The following is a 26,097-nucleotide window of genomic DNA, read 5'->3' on the forward strand; positions in this document are numbered from 1 at the left end:
TGGTTATTATGATTATTTATATTGCCTTGTTCCTCCAGCTGGCAAAAGCAGCCACATATGAAACAGTGTAAAGACACTTCAGTGCATTATCATTTTAATAAATGTGTCAAAGCGCTCTGCATTGTGTTTTCTAATGACGCTCCTCGCACAAAGACACCGAAATGAGATGGTAAAATGCATTTAAAAAGGCTTTTTCTTCCATAAGAACATTGCTTGTCTGTGAACTGTATTTAACACCTTCAAAAGATGTATTGTTCCGCAGACGCAGAAGGTTTTGGGGTTAATTAACTGGATTTTTTTCCTGCATAGTTTAGTTAAAAAGAGGATGGTGTGAAAGCCCTGTAGCCGTCTTAGATAGTAAAACATGATGCATATTCACAACATATAGCATGCATTAACACAATTTTGACAGACAAGAACAGAAAAAAACAAACACTGTTAAAATGGCACCTTTTTCATTTAACTGGTTAAAGGGACTCAGTCACCCCAAATTTACACTTCAAACTAACCACATACAGTGCCTTGCGAAAGTATTCAGCCCCCTGGAACTTTTCAACCTTTTCCCACATATCATGCTTCAAACATAAAGATACCAAATGTAAATTTTTGGTGAAGAATCAACAAGTGGGACACAATTGTGAAGTTGAAAGAAATTTATTGGTTATTTTATATGTTTTTGGAAATACAAAAACTGAAAAGTGGGGCGTGCAATATTATTCGACCCCTTTACTTTCAGTGCAGCAAACTTACTCCAGAAGTTCATTGTGGATATCTGAATGATCCAATGTTGTCCTAAATGACTAATGATGATAAATATAATCCACCTGTGTGTAATCAAGTCTCCGTATAAATGCACCTGCTCTGTGATAGTCTCAGGGTTCTGTTTGAAGCACAGAGAGCATCATGAAGACCAAGGAACACAACAGGCAGGTCCATGATACTGTTGTGGAGAAGTTTAAAGCTGGATTTGGATACAAAATGATTTTCAAAACTTTAAACATCCCAAGGAGCACTGTGCAAGTGATCATATTGAAATGGAAGGAGTATCATACCTCTGCAAATCTACCAAGACCCGGCCGTCCACCAAACATGTGGAAGAAGGTGCTCTGGTCAGATTAAACCAAAATCGAACTTTTTTGGCAACAATGCCAAACAATATGTTTGCTGTAAAGGCAACACAGCTGATCACCCTGAACACACCATCCCCACTGTCAAACATGGTGGTGGCTGCATCATGGTTTGGGCCTGCTTTTCTTCAGCAGGGACAGGGAAGTTGGTTAAAGTTGATGGGAAGATGGATTGAGCCAAATACAGGACCATTCTTGAAGAAAACCTGTTGGAGTCTGCAAAAGACCTGAGACTGGGACGGAGATTTGTCTTCCAACAAGACAATGATCCCAAACATAAAGCAAAATCTACAACTGGATGGTTCACAAATAAACGTATCCAGAATGGCCAAGTCAAAGTCCAGACCTGAATCCAATCGAGAATCTGTGGAAAGAGCTGAAAACTGCTGTTCACAAACGATCTCCATCCAACCTCACTGAGCTCGAGCTGTTTGCCAATGAAGAATGGGCAAGAATTTCAGTCTATGTACAAAACTGATAGTGACATACCCCAAGCGACTTGCAGCTGTAATCGCAGCAAAAGGTGGCACAACAACATATTAAGTTATAGGGGCCGAATAATATTGCACTTTTCAGTTTTTGTATTTCCACAAAAATTTAAAGTAACCAATAAATTTCGTTCAACTTCACAATTGTGTCCCACTTGTTGTTGATTCTTCACCAAAAATTTACATTTGGTATCTTTATGTTTGAAGTATGATATGTGGGAAAAGGTTGAAAAGTTCCAGGGGGCCGAATACTTTCGCAAGGCACTGTAGGCTTGTAGAGCAGTAAAGATTTGTTTTTAGTTTTCTAAGATATACACCGGAGAGATGTCAGCAGCGAGGAGAGAGTGATGTCTACTCTCACTCCTGCACAGAGACAGTCCAGGAGCTTTATCTTTAGACAGAAAGCCAGAACTGTTATTCAAAATAGAAGGAGTAGCCACAATCGAAAAAAGTTGGTGGAATGAAAATTTAGTTTGTTAGACATTAGCATTGGGCTGTAATTTGCCCTGAACCAAAGCAGAATACATTTAATAAATTTGATGTGCTCGAGATTTACTTTAAAGGAATTTCCTGGACAGAAACCTCCTTACACAATGCTACAATACAAATATCTCATTTCTCAAGCTGCAGCATTTTGGGAATAGGAGAAAACAGGCGAGGACAAAATGTTTCAATGAAATGAGACAAAATCAGACATGGCATGCTTACTGCAATCAGGACAACTTCTGTCCATGCTCAGATTTGGGCTACAACTTATATCAGGAATTCGCAATGTGGGCATGCCCTCCTTGGAGTCAGGTTGTAGGAATAAGACAGAAGGTGTTAGCTTTGACAAGCAAGTATTGTGTCAATCTCATCTCAACATCAGTTTATGGGGTGTTAAAAGGGAACCTGTCACCAGGTTTGGCCGATATGAGTTCTGGCCACTGCCTTTCATGGCTGATATACAGCATTCTATAATGCTTTAGATAAGCCCCCAATTCGTCCTGTAAGAGAAGAAAAATAACTTATACTCATCTGTGGGGCAGTCCGGTCCGAAGGGTGTCGCTGGTATTGGTCCGGCGCCTCCCATCTTCTTGCGATGCCGTCCTGCTGCTTGCTTCATGTGGATAACGCTTCCCTGCGTCATCCACACAGACTCCTCGTTATCGCGCTCCTGCACAGGCTTACTTCTCTGCCCTGTTGATGGCAGAGCAAAGTCCTGAAGTGCACAGGCGCTGGGCCTCTCTGGCCTTTCCCGGCGCCTGCGCACTGCAGTAATAATAATAATCATAATTTTTATTTAAAGAGCGCCAACATATTCCGCAGCATTTTACAAATTAAGCGGGGACACGTACAGACAATAAAGTCAATACAAATTTAGACAATTTAAACAGTGACATTAGGAGTGAGGTCCCTGCTCGCAAGCTTACAATCTACAAGGAAATGGGGGGGGGGGGACACAGTAGGTGAAAAGTGCTTGTTATTTCAGGTCTGGCAATTATAATAAATAGGGATTTTCATATAAAGCTGCATGATCCGGTCATCAGCCTGTGTGTTTAAGTGCAATAGTCAAGTATCAAGTGCAGTTATCGTGTGCATGGAGGGTGTGGAGTCAGATGAATAGTAGGGGGCAGATTCAGAATAATATTTGGAAGGAGGGAACAGGGCAAAGTTAGTTTACTTAGTAGTTGATATGGTAGGATGGGTTTTCAAAGCGTGCTTGAATAGGTCGGGGCTAGGTATCAGTCTGATCATCTGGGGAAGTGCATTCCAGAGAGCTAGCGCAGCACGAGAGAAGTCTTGGAGATGGAGGTGCGAGGTTCGGATTACGGGGGATGTTAGTCTTAGGTCATTTGTAGAACGGAGGGCACGTGTAGGGAGATAGACAGAAATGAGAGAGGAGGAATAAGGCGGCGCAGAACTGTGGAGAGCTATATGGGTGAGAGAGATGACTTTATACTGGACCCTGTAGCGAATAGGTAGCCAGTGTAATGACTGGCACAAGATGGAGGCATCGGTGAAGCAGCTGGACAGAAATATGACCCTGGCTGCCGCATTCAAGATGGATTGGAGAGGGAGGAGAAAGTTTGGTAAGAGGAAGACCGATCAGAAGAGTTGCAGTAGTCCAGACGAGAATGAATAAGAGCGACAGTAAGAGTCTTCGCAGTTCCAAAGGTGAGAAAAGGTCAGATTTTGGAGATGTTTTTAAAATGCAGGTGACAAGAGCGAGTGAGTGATCGGATATAGGGAGTAAAGGAAAGTTCAGCGTCGAATATGACCCCAAGACAGCGGGCATGCTGCTAGGAAGTTATGGTTGAACCCTCCAGGGTTATTTCGATGTTAGGTAGAGTGAGGTTAGTAGATGGGAGAAACAAAAGAAGTTCCCTTTTGGAGAGATTTAGTTTCAGATAGAGGGAGGACATGATGTTAGACAGCAGACAGACAATCCTTGGTATTTTGAATTAGGGTAGGGGTGATATCAGGTGAAGACGTGTATAATTGGGTGTCATCAGCATAGAGATGATACTGGAACCCAAATCTGCTGATTGTTTTCCAATAGGGGCAGTGTATAGAGAGAAGAGCAGGGGGCCTAGGACTGAGCCCTGCGTGACCCCGATAGTAAGGGGACGAGGAGAGGAAGAGGAGCCGGCAAAAGATACAGTGAACGAGCGGTCAGAGAGGTAGGAGGAGAACCAGGAGAGGGCTGTGTCCTTGAGGCCCATAGAGCGGAGCATAGTGAGGAGGAGCTGGTGATCCACAGTGTCAAATGTGGCAGAGAGATCCAGGAGAATCAGCAGGGAGCAATGACCTTTTGATTTAGCTGTTATTAGATCATTAGAGACTTTAGTGAGGGCAGTTTCAGTGGAGTGTAAATAGTGGAAACCAGATTGTAAGGGGTCGAGAAGAGAGTTATCCGAGAGATAGCGGATTAGACGGGAGTGGACCAAGCGTTCCAGGAGTTTAGAGATGAAGGAAAGGTTAGAGACAGGTCTGTAGTTAGCAGTGCAGTTCTGGTCCAGGGATGGCTTTTTAAGTAAAGGGGTTATGATGGCATGTTTAAATAAGGAGGGAAATATACCTGAAGAAAGAGAGAGGTTAAATATTTTAGTCAGGTGAGTGGTGACCACTGGTGAGAGAGACTGCAGGAGATGTGAAGGAACGAGGTCACTGTTGCAGGTTGTAGGCCGAGCAGAAGCGAGGAGCTTGGAAACAACTTCTTCTGAAACAGGCTCAAAAATGTCTAGTGAGCTTGAGGTGCGGCAGGGAAGGGGATCCAGGCAATGAGGAGATTGGGCTGAGATATCCTGATGGATGTGGTTGATTTTTTCTAGGAAATAAGTGGCCAGATCCTCACCGCTGAGGTTGGCGATAGGGGCCTGTACTTTAGGTTTCAGGAGGGAGGTTAAGGTTTAAAAAAGTCGTTTTGGGTTGTTGGATAGTGAGGTGATGAGGGTGGTGAAGCAAGATTGTTTGGCCAGATGAAGGGGCAGAGTTACAGGTTTTGAGCATGAACTTATAGTGGATGAAGTCTTCTGCTAAGAGATATTTTCTCCACTGCCGCTCTGCACACCTTGAGTAGTGCTGAAGAAAGCGTGTTTGCATTGTGTGCCAGGGCTGCCGTTGTCTTTATCGGGTCTTTTCTGCGTGTAGAAGGTGCTGCTTCATCTAGGGCATTCTTCAGTGTATTATTGAAGTGTGACAATGCTAAGTCTGGACAGGAGGGGGAGGAGATAGGAGCTAAAGATGTGTGGAGATTGTCCATAAGCTGCTGCAGTACTTTGCTTTGCCCTGAACAGGGAAAAGAAATCCCCCCATGTGCAGGAGCGCAATGCCGGGGCGATTGTGTGGATGATGCAGGGACATGCCATCCACATGAAGAAAGAAGGAGGATGGCATCGCAAGAAGAAGGAAGGCACTGGACGAAGACCAGTGAAACCCCTCAGACTGTACCGTCCCGGAGGAGAGTATAATAACCGGATTACTTACCGGTAATACTCTTTTGTAGAGTCCACGACAGCACCCACTGAGAGAGGGGATCCGCCCCAGTAACAGGAAACCTACAGAGAGATAAATGGGGCGGTCCCCCTCGCTCCCTCAGTTTGGCTTCCTGTTCCTGGAAAGGAACCCACAGAAGAGGATACCTGGTCTGGTAGCCGCCTGCGTGCATAATATGAGCAGCAGGGGCCCCAGGACTGGAAGCAGCGTCGGGCGGAGAGGCGAATTCCCCCCCCCCCCCAGAGCTGGTAATGCAGGTGAGGCCGGGGGTAAGAAAAGTGCCAAGGCTCACTAAGGGGACGGTGCATAAAACCCCCCCCCCCAGGAAGGGGCGAGAAGCGCATTACATATCCCATGAGATATCCGGGATGGCGGTGGGCCCGGGACAAAGCAGAAGAGCCTGAGGGCCCAGCAAGTGGGGAGCGCATTGCAAGTACCAGGAGGTATCAGGGATGGAGGGGTCACTGTCCGGCGGCCGCTGCATAACCGCTTCCTGCGGCGCTCCCAGGCAAAGGCGACCCGGAAGTGGTAGGACAACTTCCGGGGTCAACACAGGAGGCGGTGATCGCGGGGAAACGCCCGCGCATGCGCAAATGAGAAGGGGAAAAAAAAAAAAAAAAATGGTGGAGCATCGGGAAAAAAAAAAAAAAAAACCTATAAAAAGAAGCCACGAGCATAGCGCCAATGCGCAGTCATATCATCCATAGATGACCCAGCTTCGCTCCCGTTAAATCAGCCAGTGGAATCCCCACATGGCAGCAGACAAAGCGGTACTACAAGGCCATACATGTTTTAGTCAATTTGTTTTGGCGATTCATCTATCTTATGCCTACATCGTTTAAGTTTGCTAAGTTTAACCACGTATAAAATCTTAATTACAATCTCCGCCACCAAGGAGACCCATGTGAAAAAAGTTTTACGGGAGGGAAGTGAGCGGGTGCTGTCGTGGACTCTACAAAAGAGTATTACCGGTAAGTAATCTGGTTTTTCCTCTTCGCCACGACAGCACCCACTGAGAGATTTCCAGAGATAATCACTTGGGAGGGCACACCGTGTTAAGGACTGATCTACCGAAAGATAAATCCTCGGTAGAGGATAAATCTAGTCTATAGTGACTATAAAAGGTAGATGGAGAAGACCAGGTTGCCGCCTTACATATTTGTTCAATTGGGACGTTTGCCCTCTCGGCCCAGGAGGATGATATGGCTCTAGTAGAGTGCGCCTTAATCCCCAGCGGAGGTTCTTCTCCTTTAGCCAAATATGCCATTGTGATCGCATCTCTGATCCACCTGGATAATGTGCCTGTTGTAACTCCAGACCCCTTTCTGTTGCCCTGGAAGGAGACAAAAAGAGACCTACTCTGCCTCCAGGGACTGGTCCTATCAAGGTAGGCTAGTACAGCTCTCCTCACATCTAAGGTGTGATATTTCACCTCGTCCTGGTTTGACGGGTTTTCGTAGAAGGAAGGTAGGCATATCTCCTGAGACCTATGGAATTTAGTTACCCGTTTGGGAAGGTAGGACGGATCTGTCTTCAAAATCAGTCTGTCTCGTGTTATTGACAAGAACGGAGGGTCTATTGATAGAGCATGAAGATCACCTACTCTTCTAGCTGATACTAAAGCCACTAGTGTAGCAGTTTTCAATGAGAGGCACTTCACTGATGCTGAATCTATGGGTTCAAACGGGGCCTGAGTAAAGGCATCCAAGACCAGAGTAAGGTCCCATGCCGGAAGCCGAGGAATATGCACCGGTTCTGATCGTTGACAGGCTGAAACAAAACGGGTCACCCATCTATTTGCTGCCACGTTATAGTTAAATAGGGCTCCTAAGGCCGATATATGGACTTTAAGAGTATTTACTGAGAGGCCCAATTCTCTGCCTCTTTGAAGAAACTCTAAGATGGCCGTAATGGGTGGTTCACCGGCTAGCGCTGCTGGGTGAAAGGTCAGGAATTTCCTCCACACCTTGGCGTATATCTTTGTTGTAGATTCTTTTCTACTTTGTAGCAGGGTATTAATTAGGTTTTTCGAAAAGCCTTTCTGCTTTAATAGTTCCCTTTCAAATTCCAGGCCGCTAGGTGTAGTGCTTTGACCTGTGGATGGTAGCAGGGTCCCTGCGAGAGAAGATCCTGGTGCAGCGGCAGGATCCACGGGTCGGTTATTGACATGGCTCTCAGCCAGGAAAACCACGGCCTCTTGGGACAAAACGGGGCTATCAAGATGACCCTCGCCCTCTCTTGTCTTATTTTCCTGACTACTGTTGGCAGCAGAACCATTGGAGGGAAGGCATAGGCTAGCTGGAATGTCCAGGGTGCTTGGAGGGCATCTAGAATGTCTGGGTTGTCTGACCTGTAGAGCGAAGCAAACCTTTTTACACGTCTGTTGGCTCTGGTCGCGAACAGGTCTATCTCTGGTCTGCCCCATTCTGACGCTATCGTCTCGAAGACGTGCCTGCTGAGGACCCACTCGCCCTGATATAGGCCCCGTCGACTGAGATAGTCTGCTTGAGAGTTGTCCACTCCTCTTATGTGGAGTGCTGACAAGGAGTGAAGATGTACCTCGGCCACCTCTAGGATCTTTTCCGTGATAGACATCAACGGTCCCGATCGCGTACCTCCTTGTCGGTTTATATAGGCCACTGCGGTGGTATTGTCTGTCTGGACCCTCACGTGGGTTCCTCTTAACTGCGGGAGAAATTGAGACATCGCATAGTAAATTGCTTTTAGCTCCGTTACATTAGAGGAGGTTTCTATTTCATGTTTACGCCACCGGCCTTGTATCATGTGCTCCTCCAGGTGGGCCCCCAAACCTAAGGGGCTAGCATCCGTGGTGAGCACCTTGGAGGGAGTTACCCACCATTGCACTCCCTTTGACAAATTGGTAGGATTCAACCACCACTCTAGGGAATTAACCACTTCCGGCGATAGGGACATCTTCCCTTCCAACCGTCCCTGCAGTCTGTTTCCTGCAGAATAGCACATTGTAGCTTTCTGGAGTGGAATTGAGCCCATTGCACCGCCGGGATGCACGATATCAGGGATCCCACCAAGGACATACCCTGTCTCAATGATATTACGGGTCTTCCTATAGTATCTTGTATCTTATTGATTATAGCCACCGCTATAGCGTCTGGTAGAAAGCATTTTTGGCTTACGGAGTCTACTTGCAGGCCTAGGAACCTCTGACAGGTCACTGGTTCTAGCCTGGACTTCTCCCAGTTAATTAGCCAGCCCAGTGTTTGTAAGGATGAGATAATCTGAGCCATTCTTGTTTCACACTGAGAAACAGAATTCCCCACTACTAGTAGGTCGTCCAAGTAAGGGATCACTAGGGTGTCATTCAGTCTTACATATGACATCACCTCCAGCATCAATTTGGTAAATACCCGAGGAGCCATGGATAGGCCGAATGGCATTGCCGCACACTGGAAATGCTGAATCCGACCCTTGAACCAGACCGCTACCCGCAGGAACTTCTGGTGCTCTCGGAATATGGGGAGATGGTAATAGGCATCCTTTAGATCCAAGACTGCCATATACCACCTGGGAAACAAAAGTTTTATTGCAGAATTTATTGACTCCATCTTAAACGGCCTCAGCCTCAAGAAGGTATTAAGCTTCTTTAAATTTATTATAGTCCTGAAAGAGCCATCTGGTTTTGGGATTAAAAATAGAGGAGAATAAAAGCCCATTCCTCTTTCGTCCCCTGGGACCTCTATCAGGACCTGTTTAGTTAGCAGTACTGCAATCTCCATCTCTAGTGCTTCCTGCTGTATCTGGGATTTCATGGAAGTCAATAGGAAGAGGTTCGGTGGATGCCGAACGAATTCTAGTTTTAGGCCCGATGAGACGATATCAATGGCCCATGGGTTTGATGTTACCTTCCCCCATTGGTGGCTGAATTTCAGTAGTCTGCCACCTACCGGTGTACTGGCATTAGCGGAACCTGTCTCCTCTGAAGGGATGTTTTCCGAATAGATTGCCCCTTTGTTTGGGGTCCTTATTTCCCCAGCGATCCTGGGGTTTAAAGTCTTCCTTTTTGCCAAACGGCGGTTTTCTGTAGGCCCTCCTATTAAAGGGAATATACGGGTTAGGAAAACCTTTCTTTCTCTCCCCCGCTTTTGTTAAGACCTCGTCCAGTTCCGTACCAAATAAGTACTTACCCTGGCAGGGTATAGCACACAGTCTAGTTTTTGTTTGTGTGTCTCGTTTCCACCCCTTCAACCATAAGGCCCGCCGGCCTGCATTGGTTAGTCCTGCTGCTCTAGCGGATAAACGGAGAGAGTCCGCTGAGGAATCGGAGAGGAAGGCAGCTGCTCCCTTAATGAGGGGCATAGAGGACAGGAGTTTACTCCTGGCCACTCCATTCTTAATATTGTCCTCTAGGTCATTCAGCCACACCAACATTGACCTTGCCGTGCTCGCGGCTGCTATTGCGGGCTTAAAAGCTGCCGTACATGCTTCCCAGGATCGTTTAAGGAGTGTATCGGTCTTACGATCTAATGAGTCAGCCAACATTCCTGAATCCTCTACCGGCAGGGAGGATCTACGAGAGGTAGAGGCCACTGCCGCATCCACCTTGGGGGCTCTCGACCAAGCCGTCAATTCCTCGTCGTCAAAAGGATATTTACGCTTTGACATTAAGGGGAAGAAGGTTCTCTGCCCCTGTTTCTCCCACTCCCTTTTTACTAGCTCCTTTATAGCTGGGACCACTGGGAATGCTCGGACCTTTTTACGGGAAATGCCTGCAAACATTATGTCTTGCGGAGTCTTGGGGTCCCTACTCTCTGGTAGCCCCATGGTATTCCGGACCAACTTAACCAAGTTGCTGACGCTGTCTGTAGGGAAACACGTCTGCTCCTCATCCTCTGAGGAAGGGTATTCCTGGGATCTATCAGAGTCTAGATCCCCGGTTTCTGCCGATGAGTTTGACGCCGGCGAAGCTCCCCCTCTTGGTGAACCTATTTCTCTCACGGAGGAGTGACCTCCCAGACTCCTGGAGCTGCCTAAGGCCCGTAGCTCTTCTCTAATTATCGCTCAAATATCCTCCTTCTTCCGCGAGGATTCCTCCTGTAAGGCCTCCTCAACACACGACTGGCATAATCTTTTAGGGTGGCCGTCTGGGAGGGGCTGAGAACATAAGGCACACTCTCTATTTTTCGCCTTCTCCGTTCTTTTGGCCTAAAAAAAGGGGGGGTGCGGACCAGAAACAAGCGAACATCAGTCATTTATTCTGACTTAGGCTGGTTTCACATTAGCGCTTTTTATGCGCACGCACGGCCGGGGGTAGCTCCGCCCCCAAGCCGGCTCTCTGCCCGGCGTGCCCGCCCCTTGCTTGTAGAGCCGCCTCCTAGCGCACAGCGGCGCCTGCGATCGGCGCACCCTATCTTTAGCATAGGGTGCGCAGATCGTGCGCAGGCCGTGCGCTAGTTGCGCTTTGACCTGCGCTGCGCACTTTTGACGGTGCGCCGTGCGCGCCAAAATCAAACTTTTCGCATTTTGGCGCGCACGGCGCACCGTCAAAAGTGCGCAGCGCAGGTCAAAGCGCAACTAGCGCACGGCCTGCGCACGATCTGCGCACCCTATGCTAAAGATAGGGTGCGCCGATCGCAGGCGCAGCTGTGCGCTAGGAGGCGGCGCTACAAGCAAGGGGCGGGCACGCCGGGCAGAGAGCCGGCTCGGGGGCGGAGCTACCCCCGGCCGTGCGTGCGCTTAAAAAGCGCTAATGTGAAACCAGCCTAAAAACACTCACCCGTGAGTTTCGTCAGTAACTACCGGCTGCGGGGTCCGCGACTCAGGCTTAGGCGAGGCGTGGGACGGTTTTTTCTCTTTACGTTTTTTCTCCAAGGGCTCATCTTGTCTGGAAGGTCCACTAGATTCCTTCCTGGAGCTGCCACTTCTTCTGGTGCTACTACTTCTCCTTGTAGTACCGCTTTGTCTGCTGCCATGTGGGGATTCCACTGGCTGATTTAACGGGAGCGAAGCTGGGTCATCTATGGATGACATGACTGCGCATTGGCGCTATGCTCGTGGCTTCTTTTTATAGGTTTTTTTTTTTTTTTCCCGATGCTCCACCATTTTTTTTTTTTTTCCCCCTTCTCATCTGCGCATGCGTTTCCCCGCGATCGCCGCCTCCTGTGTTGACCCCGGAAGTTGTCCTACCACTTCCGGGTCGCCTTTGCCTGGGAGCGCCGCAGGAAGCGGTTATGCAGCGGCCGCCGGACAGTGACCCCTCCATCCCTGATACCTCCTGGTACTTGCAATGCGCTCCCCACTTGCTGGGCCCTCAGGCTCTTCTGCTTTGTCCCGGGCCCACCGCCATCCCGGATATCTCATGGGATATGTAATGCGCTTCTCGCCCCTTCCTTGGGGGGGGGGGGGTATATGCACCGTCCCCTTAGTGAGCCTTGGCACTTTTCTTACCCCCGGCCTCACCTGCATTACCAGCTCTGGGGGGGGGGGGGGAAATTCGCCTCTCCGCCCGACGCTGCTTCCAGTCCTGGGGCCCCTGCTGCTCATATTATGCACGCAGGCGGCTACCAGACCAGGTATCCTCTTCTGTGGGTTCCTTTCCAGGAACAGGAAGCCAAACTGAGGGAGCGAGGGGGACCGCCCCATTTATCTCTCTGTAGGTTTCCTGTTCCGGGGGCGGATCCCCTCTCTCAGTGGGTGCTGTCGTGGCGAAGAGGAAAAAAAGGTCTTTTTCTTATCTTACAGGTCGGAGTGGGGCAGATATACAGCATTATAGAATACTGTATAACAGCCCTGAAAAGTGGTGGCCATATCGCATATCGACCAAACCTGGTGACACGTTTGTGTTAAGATACGTGCTGAAATCTATTTGAGCCTTACAAGTCTCTTCTTCATACTTGTAGACATAAAAAACAAGTTTTGCCAATCAAGGTATATGATTGGTTCGGTACAAGTGACGTGTGAGACTTATGAAAATAACCAGCGATTTGGCAAGGCGTCTCATGATGATGTAGGACATGAAAGTCCAAGCGCTACCACCCAGTACCTGCATATTTATTTATTTTGCAGCTGGTGAATGACAGCACTTTGGTCTACAGTACAGTCACAGCTGTACTTTCCGAGCTGGGTTCTAGCTGAGAAGTGACTATTGTCTTCAATCTAGGCAATGCTCCTACTGCTTATATGCCTGGACTCCAGAATGATACATAAGAGATTTGTGCTGCTTATGTGTTCATGGAGTCCTGCCTACAATGGAGACAAGGCCTAGATATGTATTCTCTCTCGCATCTTAACATTCACTCGAAACAAATTAACATATTTTCAATTTTTCACCATTTACTAGAAATGAGAAAGTTGTATAAAGTAAATAACCATTTTCAGTTAACCCCTTTCCAATATCGGGAGTAATTTTGCACCATTGTCAGACTCCTTCCCGGAACAGCCGGAACAGCCGCATGTGCCCTGAACAGCCGCAGGTAGAATCGCGATCCACCCGTGGCTATTAACCTATTAAATGATGCTGTCAAGCGCTGACAGCGGCATTTAACATGCGCTTCCGGCAATCGTGCCGGAAATCTGCCCATCGGTGACCCCTGTCACGTGATTGCAGGTTACCGATGGGTTGGCATGACAACCAGAGGTCTCCTGGAGACCTCTATGGTTGTCAGTGCCGGATTGCTATGAGCGCCGACCATCGGGCAAGTGAGAAAATCTGCTACACAGAGGTGATCTGATCATCGCCTGTATGTAGCAGAGGCAATCGGGTTATGACAGTGTCTAATCTCCCATGGAGCCTACTGAAGCATGCCAAAAGTGAAAAAAAAAAACGTTTTTTAAAAATATAAAGAGAAATTTAAAAAAATATAAAAAGTTCAAATCACCCACCTTTCGCCCCAAATAAAACAATAAAAAAAAAAATCAAACATACACATATTTGGTATCGCCACGTTCAGAATCGCCCAATCTATCCATAAAAAAAAGAAACCTGATCATTAAACGGTGTATCGAGAAAAAAAAAGAATCAAAATGCCAGAATTACTTTTTTTGGTCGCCGCGACATTGCATTAAAATGCAATAATGGGCGATCAAAAGATTGTATGTGCACCAAAATGGTACCCTTAAGAATGTCAGCTCGGCATGCAAAAAATAGGCTCTCACCCAACCAGAGATAACGAAAAATTGAGACGCTAAGGGTATAAAAAAAAAATAGACTGTGTGCCATTTTCTAACAAAGTTTGGAATTTTTTTTCACCACTTAAATAAAAAAGAACCTACACGTTTGATGTCTATGAACTCGTAATGACCTGGAGAATCATATTGACAGGTCAGTTTTAGCATTTACTGAACCTAGTAAAAGTGCTAAACAAAAAAACAACTGTGGGATTGCACTTTTTTTGCAATTTCAATGTACTTGGAATTTTTTCCCCACTTTCAAGTACATGACAAAGTAAAACCAATGATGTCGTTCAAAAGTACAACTCGTCCTGCAAAAAACAAGCCCTCACATGGCCATTTTGACCAAAAAAGGAAAAAAAGTTATGGCTCTGGGAGCAAAAAATGAAAATGCAAAACCAAAAATACCTCTGGTCGTTAAGGGGTTAATATTTTGTGAGATGGAGATATCTCCCACACATATGGTTGTTGACAGATAATATAGGAACCTATTACTGCTGCTTGGTTGCATCATCAGTAGTTACGATCACTTGTCATACGTTTTGATGTGAAAGTTTTTGAAGTGCTACATACGTCAGATATGTTCCTCTGGTATTGATGCCCATCATGAGATCAACTTTTTTCATTGGAGTATCCACAGTGTTGGTCAGGCTGATGGCGCTAGCATTGTTCACCAAGATGTCTATACCTATTTAAGTAAATAAATAAAAAACTAGCATAAGCACACATTTGTTATCCTTGAATGAAATATATAAGGAACTGCAGGTGGTAGTTAAAGAGAACCCGTAAGTAGAATTGTGCACAGTAACCTACAGACAGTGTGAGGTCGGTGCCATTATACTGATTACACTGATACCTTGGTTGATGAAATCTGTCTTGTGGTTGTTGTTTTACCCCTTAGTGACAGAGCCAATTTGGTATTTAATGACCAGGCCAATTTTTTCAATTCTGACCACTGTCACTTTTTGAGCTTATAGCTCTAGAATGCTTCAACGTATCCCACTGAGTCTGAGAATGTTTTTTCGTGACATATTGTACTTCATGTTAAGGGTAAAATTTATTCGATATAACTTGCGTTTATTTATGAAAAACGGACATTTGAGGAAAATTTTGAAAATTTTGCAATATTAAAACTTTTAATTTTTGTACCCTTAAATCAAAGAGTGGTATCACACAAAACAGTTAATAAATAACATTTCCCACATGTCAACTTTACATCAGCACAATTCTGGAAGCAATTTTTTTTTTGTTAGGATGTTATAAGGGTTAAAAGTTGACCAACGATTTCTCATTTTTCCAACAAAATTTACAAAAGCATTTTTTTTTTTAGGGGAAAGCCACTGTTTGGGCGCATGGCAGGGCTCAAAAGGGAGGGAGCACTGTTTCACTTTTTGAACGCAAAATTGTCTGGAATCAATGGTGGTACCATGTCGCAGTGGAAACCCCCCCAATTCTAACTCCAACCTTAACCCCAACACACCCCCCTAACCCTAATCCCAACCACAACCCTAATCCCAACCATAATCCTAACCACAACCCTAACCCTAGCCCCAACCCTAACTTTAGCCCAACTCTAACCCTAATGGAAATAAATACATTTTTTATTTTATTATTTTTACCTAACTAAGGGAGTGATAAAAGGGGGTTTGCTTTTATTTTATGAACCAATAGGAACATTTCCTATCATTGTCGGGTGCCAGCCGGCAGATCTCGGTGGGCGCACTGCGCATGCACCCGCCATTTTCTTCCCGAAAGAAGACACTGGCGGCAGGGGTACTTCACCGGGGGAAGCAAGGACACCGGAGGTACCGGGGGCAAAATCGAGGAACCCAATTTTTCTCTCCTCTGATGTGCGCTCACATCAGAGGAGAAATGAAATAGGAAATCGTACATTTTTTTTTTTTTGCGGTCAACGTTATTCTGTTAATAACGGCGACCACAACACTGGAGTCAGTACAAACCGACCCAAATCATTTTCCCTGGGGTCTCAGCTACTCCCGATAGCCGAGACCCTTGAGAATTTCCGCGCTGGGGGGGGCGCTATACACTTAAAAAGTTAAAAAGCGGTGCTGAGGCATAAGAACCCTTAATTACCGTCGTTAAAAGGCGTATAGGTAGTCATTAAGAACCTAATCTTTATGTGTAGTCTTCAGTTAAAATGATATGCTCGTGCCCCGGGGCGGCCTGTGTGTGTGTGGGGGGATTCTTCATGTGGTGCTTTGCTTAGATATTCATACTGATGGCTTATGACAGGTCACTGATCCCTCAGTGACCCACCCCCTAGTTTAAATACTGAATATAATATGTTTTGGAAAAAAAAAAAATTCACATTCAGCTGGCAGGCCCCTGCGTTGTAGCATGATCGCATCTATAATATCCATGCAATTATTTTATTTGGTGATACACATGTATTCAGAAAAAAAAATTCACTCAAAATGGAGCCGGTGGCAAGAAATTTTTTCCTCTAGCAAAAAGGCTAGAGTACGTATTCATTATGTAAAATAGGGGGCTAGTCAGTGAAGGATCAGTGACCTGTCAGAAGCCATACGGACAAATACCTAATCAGAGCACCACATGAAGCCCCCCACAGGCCGCCCCGGAGCACGAGCATATCATTAACACAAAATTGAAAATAAAGATTAAACAACAACCACAAGACGGATTTCATCAACCAAGGTATCATTTTAATCAGTATAACGATGCCGACCTGACACTGTCTATAGGTTACTGTACACAATCTTGCCGACAGGAAAAACCCTTTAAAGGGAACCTATCTTTACAAATGGTAAGGGCAATTAGTGCTTGTAAATACTAGCAAATTTAGCAATTCACTGTTTATTAAAATTTTCAGCTGTTCTTGATATACTAACAAATTTCTTTTGTTTACAGCTTGCCGTGGAGACCGACTACCACTGCTAAACAGAAGGACATGTGCAGTGCTCAGATGCTCATTTGAGTTTGTAAGCATTGTTTTGAAGGTAGCCAGGCTCGGTTGAATGCACAGATAACTCCTCATCATAGGCAGTGTCAGAGCAGTTTTTACATGGTAGACAGCAGTGATGATCGGTCCAGTAGACTACGAGCTGTGCAAAAAAAAAAAAAAAAAGTATTCATATCAAGAATGACTGCAAATTTTAATCAATATCCGTTTATGAAGATTGGAATTGCTCTTTAATGTAAAATCCTGGTATGAAGAAAAAAAACACACCAAACAAAAAAGTTAAAGAATTCAGCTAGACACTGGATCTTCAAAGGGGTATTCCCACTTCAGTATTTGTCCTTAAAAATGTCCCCTCTAGCAGGGAGGCCTGACATGCTCGATTAGATTGTTGGTAGATTTCACCATCAAACCTGCAATAATCCCGTGAAGCGGGAAACAAGTGAATGATTCACAGGTCCTCTTGGCAGATTAGTTTGTGGCCGAAATACAAGAATCTTCACTAACAAGTCCGTCATTTGAAAACATGACTTAATTCTCAACTATAAGATATCAGTAATAATCTTTACAGCAACCAAACACAGGCCATTTGAAGGCAGACCTATGGAAATAACTATGCTTTTAAACTCAAGAATATTGACCTACCAACAATGAGGTTTTGCCAATTGTTTTCTGATGAGTAATTTTGGGAGCAATTCAGTCACTGTTAAATGTAAAATAACTTGGGGTTATGAAGAGGGTGTCATTGTTGGGCATGACCTTCTGATCAAAATTTGACCCAACAATCTAACCCGGCGAATCCCCGCAGCCCACATTGCATGCGCTGGGGGGATTCATACGTCTGCAGTAACACAGAGCGACTACAGACTTGTCGGTCACAACCCCTCCATGTGCTTGCCAAGTCTGAAAAATCATATTCAGAGTTAAGTTACGGTTTAATCATGTCAAACATAATGGCACTGTTACATAGCATTAGGCCTATACAAAACAGAGCTTTCAAAGGCTGATTGGCACTTTATGCCGGATTTTCTGAAATTTACCAAGTTTTAGAGATCAGCAATAATCCATAATATTACTGTTATGAGAAAGAATAAAAGATTTACATTATTGGGGTATTACTGTTGTGTCTCCAAGCATATTGCTGTTATTACTACATAGGTCTGCTTGTTGATATAGATATTCAGGTTGGTGTTACATGTGTGACCAAGATGTAAGAAATGGCAATTTGTTTTGACATAGTAAGCAAGACTGCATACTGATAAACGAGATGGAATACCTCCAAATGTTTTCACTGCCTTTTCCACAGCCTCGTTGATCTGATTTTCATCTCTCACATCGACAACGCATGGCAAAGCCGTTCCACCTGCAGCTTCAACTGTACAGAGAAAATACATGGAGTTGTCAAGTTATACTATTTTACACTCCCAAGACATACCAGACAGAAAATGTTGTAGAGAATAGGTGGAGTGTATCAGTGTTGTTGGAGAAGTTGAAGATTTTCACTCCAAAGTAACATTATGCCATCTACTGAGCAGAGGCTACATCAGTACACTTATTCATCATGCAATACCATCATGGAGGTCTCAGATTGGCTCCAAATGTATTTTGCAGCAGGTCAAAAAACCTGAATCATACGGCTAATGTCATTAGGAACTATCTGCAGTATAAAGAAGAACAAGGAGTCATGGAAGTGATGATATGGCCCCCACAAAGCACTGAACAAGCATCACTGAGTGTCTGGGATTACATGAAGAGACGGAAGGATTTGCACAAGCCTACATCCACAGATTTGTGGTTAGTTCTCCATGATGTTTTTATAACATCCTCCCTGCTGAGTTTCTTCAAACTGTGTGCAAGTGTACCTTTATGTTTTGATGCTGTGAAGGCAGAGGGCAGTCACACCAAATACTGAATTACTGTAGATTTCTCTTTATTTCATTCATTTTGCATTTTGGCAATTAATAAACTACTTTAGAAATCATTTTAACTTTCCAGCATTTTTTCCAACATCTGACTAAAACCTTTGCACAGTACTGTACGCCTTTTACGGACTTGTAAAAAAGGTCATTTATGTGCCATACACTTACATCTAAAGCATGAAAATCAAATAGCAATATGCAAATTAGCCAAGTTGGGCGCTGATTTCCCGCAGAAGTGTCCTGCCTCAGATCTAGAAATCACGCCTAGGGGGCATAATTAACCCGTTCACGACTTTTGACGTAAGTTTATGTAATGGATGGGAAAGAGTTTACGACCTATGACGTAAACTTGTGTCATTGTGATCGTGCGGGCACAAGCGCTGTGCCCGCATGATCGTCGCCAGGAGCTCGGGCGTAAGTAATAGCTGAAACCCGGCTGTCACTGCCAGGACCATTTAACCCCCTAAATGCAGGGATCGATATCGATCACAACATTTAGATGACTGAGAGAAGGAAGAGGCTCACGTCCGATCGGCGTCATTGCGAGAGCCCCATATTTGCCATGGCAACCAGAGGTCATCATGATGACCTCTGGGTCTGCCAGGCAAAGTGGCCTTGTTAAGGCCCCGTTACACTAAACGATGCACCAGCGATCCCGACAACGATGCAACCTTGTCAGGATGGCTGGTACATCGCTACATGATCGCTGGTGAGCTGCCAAACAGGCAGCTTCACCAGCAATCAGCACCAGCGAGGACACTGGTTTCTAAGGTAAATATCGGGTTACTAAGCGGCACGTGTCACTTCGTTACCCTATGTGTACCTTAGAATCCTGCGTGCTCGCGCCGGGAGCTGCGAGCACGCAGGTTTCTAAGGTACACATCGGATAACTAAGTGACGCGCGCCGCTTAGTAACCCGATATTTACCTTAGAGACCAGCTCCCAGCGCCTGCTTAGAGCGCTGGGAGCGTCGCTGATTGTTGGCTCCCACTGCCACACGCAGCGATGTGTGCTAGCCAGCGGGAGAGCAACAATCAAAAAACGTCCGTGCACGATAGTGCACGATCAGCGATACCCGGCAGGGGGCCCGGTCGCTGATCCCCGTCACACACAGCGATCTCGCTGGTGAGATCGCTGTGGCGTCACAAAATCAGCAATCTCGCTAGCGAGATCGCGGTGTGTGACGGGGCCTTTAGACCATGCCCAGAGCATGGTCAAAGAGGTTTCTGTCATTGCAAAGTTAAAGTCCCATAAAGCGACTAGGTAAAAAAGAAAAGAGAATTAAAAATATTAAAAAGTCATCAGAAAATAAGAAATAAGTACTATACCAATAAATACATACGTGTAAAAAAAACAAACAAAAAACATACTTGGTATTGTTGTGACTGTAACGGCCCAAACTACTAAATGGTTAGACTAGATAACCCCTTCAATGAACACCATAAAAAGGCAAAAAGACTACACTTTTTCATCATAACACTGAAGAAAAAGTACTAAAACACAAACAAAATGATGAATGTGAATAAAAATGGTATAGCTGAAAACGTCATCTTGTCACGCAAGAAACAAGCCACTATACAGCTCTGTCAGCAAAGAATTAAAAAAGCTATAGCTGTCAGAATATAACAATGCAAAAACAATTATTTTTTGTAAAAAGAGTTTGTTTGGTTTGAAAGCATCAAAACGTAACAATTTACAGTGCTGTGCAAATTAATTGGGACAAAGCATTTTTTTTTTAAGTAAAATCCTAAGTTGGTTACCAGTCAGTGATTGAAACCAGTTTTAACTGCTTTGAACAGGCACTCACACCTGTTCAAAGCAGTTAAAACTGGTTTGAATCACTGACTGGTAACCAACTTAGGATTTTACTTAAAAAAATGCTTTGTCCCAATTAATTTACACAGCACTGTATATAAATGTGGAATCTCCGTAATTGTATTGAACCAAAGAATAAAGCAGTCATCACTTTTACCATACGGAAAACGGCATTAAAAAAAACAAACAACTCCTAAATTGCTGGTCTTTGTTCGTTCTGCCTCCCATAAAATTGGAATACAAAGCGATCAAAAAATGTCAAGTGCCCAAAAATGGTACCAATAAAAAAGTCAACTCGTCCCGCAAAATAAATCAAGTCCTCACATGACACTGTTGGTTGAAATGTAGAAAAATTATAGCTCTCAAAAACTTTTTTTTTTTTTTTTAAAAATAGCAGCAAGCACAGCTCACATTTATCCTGCGCTCTACATCAGGGTTTCCATAAATCTATGGAATACGCAATTCAGAATGAACCCCCGATGGAAGATAACCTATAATGAGGCAGATGGAGGCATTGTGGATGCAGTCTGGCCTATGATCCGGTGGTATCAGTCTTTTGCATAAAAGAGCAGTCGCCCACAGTTTTTGTGTATGTCTGAAAAGGACACTGCTGTACAGAGGCTAGACGGACTCCAAAGTAACTCTGCCATCTCGTTATTGTGAATGGATCCCTCGGGGTTTCATCTGAATCATGTCATTCAGAGATTTAGTTGTAAACCTCAATGTAAGTGCTCAGAGTAGAGCATAGGATAAATGTTATGTAAAATGTTCCCAATAAAAGCGTCAACTCAATCCACAAAAAAGCAAGTCCCCACTCATGTCGGGCAATGGAAATATAGGGGATTTCCATGTTACTGGTAGCACAGACTATGGAAAAGCAAAATCCCAAATCCTAATGTCCCCCCATCCATTCTGAGCCCCAGTGTGTGCCTAAACCAAATTTAGCATCCGCCTGTTTGGAATTTCTGTAACTATGAGAGCCCGCTTAAATTATAGGGACCACGTACCAGAAGCACAAGCTGGGCACTACAATGGCAGATTTGCAATTTTCACTCAGCAACATCCACGGCTGCATGGAAAACACCCATGGAGTCAATATGGTCACTACTGTGGATTAATTCCCAGAGGGGTATAATCTCTAAAATGTGGTCATTTGAGAAGGAGATTCTGCTCTTAAGGGCATGTCACACTAAGAGATATCGCTAGCAATATCGCTATAACTAGTGACGTTATAGCGATATTGCTAGCGATATCGCTGTGTGTGATACTTACCTACAACCCGCTCCCCTGCTGGTTATCGCTGATCGCGCGAGAACGTTCAGGACCGTTTCTCGTCGTCAGCTTCCTGTGGCGCTTCCTGCTGTGAAGACGAGCGACACGTGGAGCCGGGCGGGAGGACACAGGATCGCCTAGTCTGACAGGTAAGTAGCGACCCCCTTCCCCAGCGATGTCGCTGGTGAGATCTGCCTATGTGGCAGCTCACTAGCGACTACTTAGCGATGTCCCAGCGATCCTGACCGCGTCATATCGCTGGTCGGGATCGCTGGTACATCGCTAAGTGTGACAGTACCTTTAGGCACTCTGTATATGAAGTCTGCAAACTATTTTACTATAATTTGCTCTCCGAGAGTCAAAAAGTGCTCCGGCCTCCGAAGAGGCTTGTGGCTAAGCAGTACAGTACAGACAAATATGGGGTATTGCCATGTTCAGCAGAAATAGGGTGACAACTTTTGGTGCCATTTTTACCCATTTTCCCATGTGAAAATGTAAAATCTGGGGCTAAAACAAAATTTGTGTGGTATAAACATAATTATTTTTTATTCAATGTCCAATGGTATAAAATTCTGTGACACACCCGTGGTGTCACTATGATCACTGCACTCTTAGATGAATTCATTGATATGTGTACTTTGAAAATCAGGTCACTTATGGGGGGGTTCTTCTGTTCTGGCACCTCATAGGCGTGACATGGCACTTGCAAATAACAAAATCTGCACTATAATAAGGCACTACTTCCTTTCTGATTTTTCCACTGTGCTTGAAATGTAGTTCTTGATTATATGTAGGGTATTGGCACTCAGGAGAAATGGCACAACAAACTGAGAGGTCCATTTTTTTCTATTAGCCCTTATGCAAATGAAAAACTTGGAGCTAAAACATTTTAGTGGTAAAAATGTACAATAATTATTCTTTCTTCACTGTCCAAAGGTATAAAATTCTGTGATGCACATGTTGTGTTAACATGCTCACTGCACCCCTAGACGAATTCATTGGGGAGGTGCAGTTTGTAAAATGGGGTTACTTATAGGGGGTTTCTGATGTTCTGGCACCTCAGGGGCTCTGCCAATGTGACATGGCACCCTCAAACCATTCCAGCAAGATCTGCACTACAATATGGTGCCTCTTCCCTTCTGAGCTTTGCAATGTGCCTCAAAAGTTGTTTTCCCCTACATATGAGGTATTGGCGTACTCAGGAGAAATTGCTTAAAAATGGTAACATTCATTTTCTCCTATTATCCCTTCCAAAAAGTAAAAACGTGGGGCCAATGCATCATTTTAGCGGAAAAAAATGGGTATTTTCCATTTCCTCATCCCAATATTATATAATTCTCTGAATCGCATGAGGTTTAAAATGCTTACTACTCCCCTAGAAGAATTCCTCAAGAGGTATAGTTTCCAAAATGGGGTTACTCATGTTTTTTTTTGCTGTTTTGGCTTGTCAGGGGATCTTCAAATGTAAAATAGCGTCCACAATCTATTCCAGCCAAAATGGTGCTTCAAAGTTCAAATGACGCTTCTGCCCTTCCAAGTCCTTATGTGCACCCAAACAGTAGTTTTCCATTACATAAGGGGTATCAGTGTACTCAGGAAAAATTGCGGAACAAATAGTATGGTCCATTTTCTCCTGTAACCCTTGTGAAAATATAAAATATGTGGCAAAAAGTAAATGTTTGTACTAAAGATGTACTGTTTCATTTTCACGGCTCAAAATTATAAAATTTCTGTGAAGCACCTGTGGGTTCAAGGTGCCCTTCAACCTCTAAATAAATTCCTTGAGGGTGTAGTTCCCAAAATGGTGTCACTTGCAGGGGCATTACCACTGTTTAGGCACATCAGGTGCTCTGCAAACGCAAAATACTGCCTGCTATCTATTTCAGACAATTTTGCGCTCCTTCCTTTCCGAGCCCTGCCATGCACCCAAACAGTAGCTTTTCCATTATATACAGGGTATCGATGTACTCTGGAGAAATTGCACAACAAATTGTATGGTCCATTTTCTCCAGTGAAAACACCAAATTTGGGGCTAAATCAACTTTTTTTGTGAATGAAAAGTAAAAATTTTCATTTTTTCCTTCAAAATTGCATTAATTTCTGTGAAACACGTGAAGAGTTAATAAACTTCCTGAAAGTGGTTTCAAGCACTTTGAGGTGTGCAGTTTTTAAAATGGTGTCACTTTTGGATAGGCCCATCACTTCAAATGTGATGTGGTCCCTAAAAAATTAGCTTTTGTAAATTTTGCTAGAAAAACAAGAAATTGCTGATCAATTTTTAACCTTCCTAACAAAAACAAATTATATGTTTAAAAAATGATGCTGATGTAAATTAGAAATGTGGCAAATGTAAGGCTAGTTTCACATTAGCGCTTTTGAGCGCAGCGACGGCCTGCGCATGGCCGCCGCTAAGCCCCACCCCTGCCGCTCCTCCGCCGGTAGTTCCGCCTACCGGCGCATGACGCTGCATGCGTCCCCTCTCTTTATCACTGGGGGCGCAGGCCGTGCACAGTATGCGTTTGGCGGCGCATGCGTCCTTTTGATGGTGCACCGACCTGCGCCAAACGCAACCTGCTGCAGTTTGGTTGCGCTCGGCGCACCGTCAAAAAGGCGCATGTGACGCCAAACGCATACTGTGCACGGCCTGTGCCCCCAGTGATAAAGATAGGGGACGCAGGACGCATGCAGCGTCACGCGCTGGTAGGCGGAGCTACCGGCGGAGGCGCGGCAGGGGCGGGGCTTAGCGGCGGCCGTGCGCAGGCCGTCGCTGCGCTCAAAAGCGCTAATGTGAAACTAGCCTTATTTATTAACTATTTTGTGTGATGTAACCATCTGGTTCAAGGGCATAAAAATTTACGAAATGTTCACCAAAATTCCGCTATTTTCACAAATAAACACGAAAAATATCAACCTAAATTTACCACTAACAAAGTATAATGTGTCATGTAAAAACAAATCTCAGAATCAGTGGGATCAGTTGGAAGAATTCCAGAGTTATTACCACATAAAATTACACTGGTCAGAAATATAAAATTTGACCCGCTCAAGAAGGTGAAAACAGGAGCGATGAAAGGGTTAACAACTACCACACAGGTGAAGTCACCATCAGGACTCAGCAACACTAGCATTATGTGCGGCCTTCCTAGCCATGCACAAGTAAGTCAAGCGTAAGCTCTCCAGCTTCAACTGCACACTGCGTATGACTAGGAAGGTATAAGTGACGCCAATCTCACTTTGCAGCTTGCCTCGCTGGGCATGAACAGTGTACCGATGAAGCTGGGGAGTGTACACCTGGCTTCATTACGCATGGCCAGGAAGGTCAAACATTTTGATCATGTAGGATAGCCGCGGAGCACAAAAATGACATTGTTTGCATGGTGGATGTTAATTGCGTTCCTCCAGAATGTGATTATAAGATCCAACGTAGGACTAGTCTGGGTAAATCAACACAACACTAAGCTAGTCCAGGCAAATTTTTATACCGCGTGCCAGATTTATAATTTGATTTTTCTGACATAAAAATATGTGCAAGGAACATAAAACTACCTTTTTCTAATCCAGGAATAAGCTTTTATAAAGTGATGGTGACGGGTGGCAAAATATGCAATCAGTCCTTTTTGATTGTGGGACACCACTCTGCCTCGGATCATAGGGATGGGTTGTCCACAGAGGAGAATCTTTTCAATGTTTCATACTTCTCAATTATTTATTTTATAATATTATCTATTTTGTTACATTAAAACCTGTGTTTAAGTATTTTTGCAATCAGATTAGTGCGTGATGCATCAGGACTAAATAGTCAAAGTTGATGAAATAAGAAAAATATATCCACAAATGTAATTTATGCCTCAAATAAAGAAGAATTGTCATGTGCATATATATTTACCCCTTTTGAGATGAAGCCCTTAAAATTTTCTGGTGCAAGTAATTACCTTCATAAGTTACATGCTTAGTGAAAGGAAGAAAGGAAGTCCACATATGTGAAATCTAAGAGTCACATGGTCTGACATTTATATACACACCTTTTCTGAAAGGCCACAGAGACTGCAACACTATTAAGAGGCACCACTAGCCAAACACCATGAAGACCAAGGAGATCTCCAAATAAGTCAGGGACAAAGTTGTGGAGAAGTACAAGTCATGGTTGGGTTATAAAAAATACCCCAATCTCTGATGATCCCCCAGAGAACCATCAAATCCATTATCAAACGGAAAGAAGATGATACCACAACAAACGTGCCAAGAGAGGGCCGCCAACCAAAATTCTAAGCCCGGGTAAGGAGGACATTGATCAAAGAAGCAGCACAGAGACCAAAGATAACCCTGAAGTAGCTGCAGATTTCCCAAGCAGAGACTGGAGTATCTGTCCTTATGACCACAATAAACCATACACTCTTTGTGGAAATGTGGGTATA

At 44.6% G+C, this 26,097-nt stretch overlaps 1 protein-coding gene across 1 annotated transcript in view; it reads right to left on the reverse strand.

The window, feature by feature from the left end:
- The window catches only part of HSDL2 (hydroxysteroid dehydrogenase like 2), a 145,092-nt gene that overhangs the window by 93,832 nt on the left and 25,163 nt on the right, over window positions 1-26,097 (reverse strand). Inside the window, exons 4-5 of the mRNA XM_073549694.1 lie at window positions 17,953-18,051; window positions 14,312-14,426 (exon numbers count right to left, since the gene is read on the reverse strand). Coding sequence (XP_073405795.1) covers window positions 14,312-14,426; window positions 17,953-18,051 — 214 coding nt within the window. The remainder of the gene's footprint in view (window positions 1-14,311; window positions 14,427-17,952; window positions 18,052-26,097) is intronic.

Source organism: Dendrobates tinctorius, unplaced genomic scaffold (genome assembly GCF_039654945.1).
Source record: "Dendrobates tinctorius isolate UK_male_01 unplaced genomic scaffold, ASM3965494v1 ptg000160l, whole genome shotgun sequence".
Lineage (NCBI taxonomy): Eukaryota > Metazoa > Chordata > Amphibia > Anura > Dendrobatidae > Dendrobates > Dendrobates tinctorius.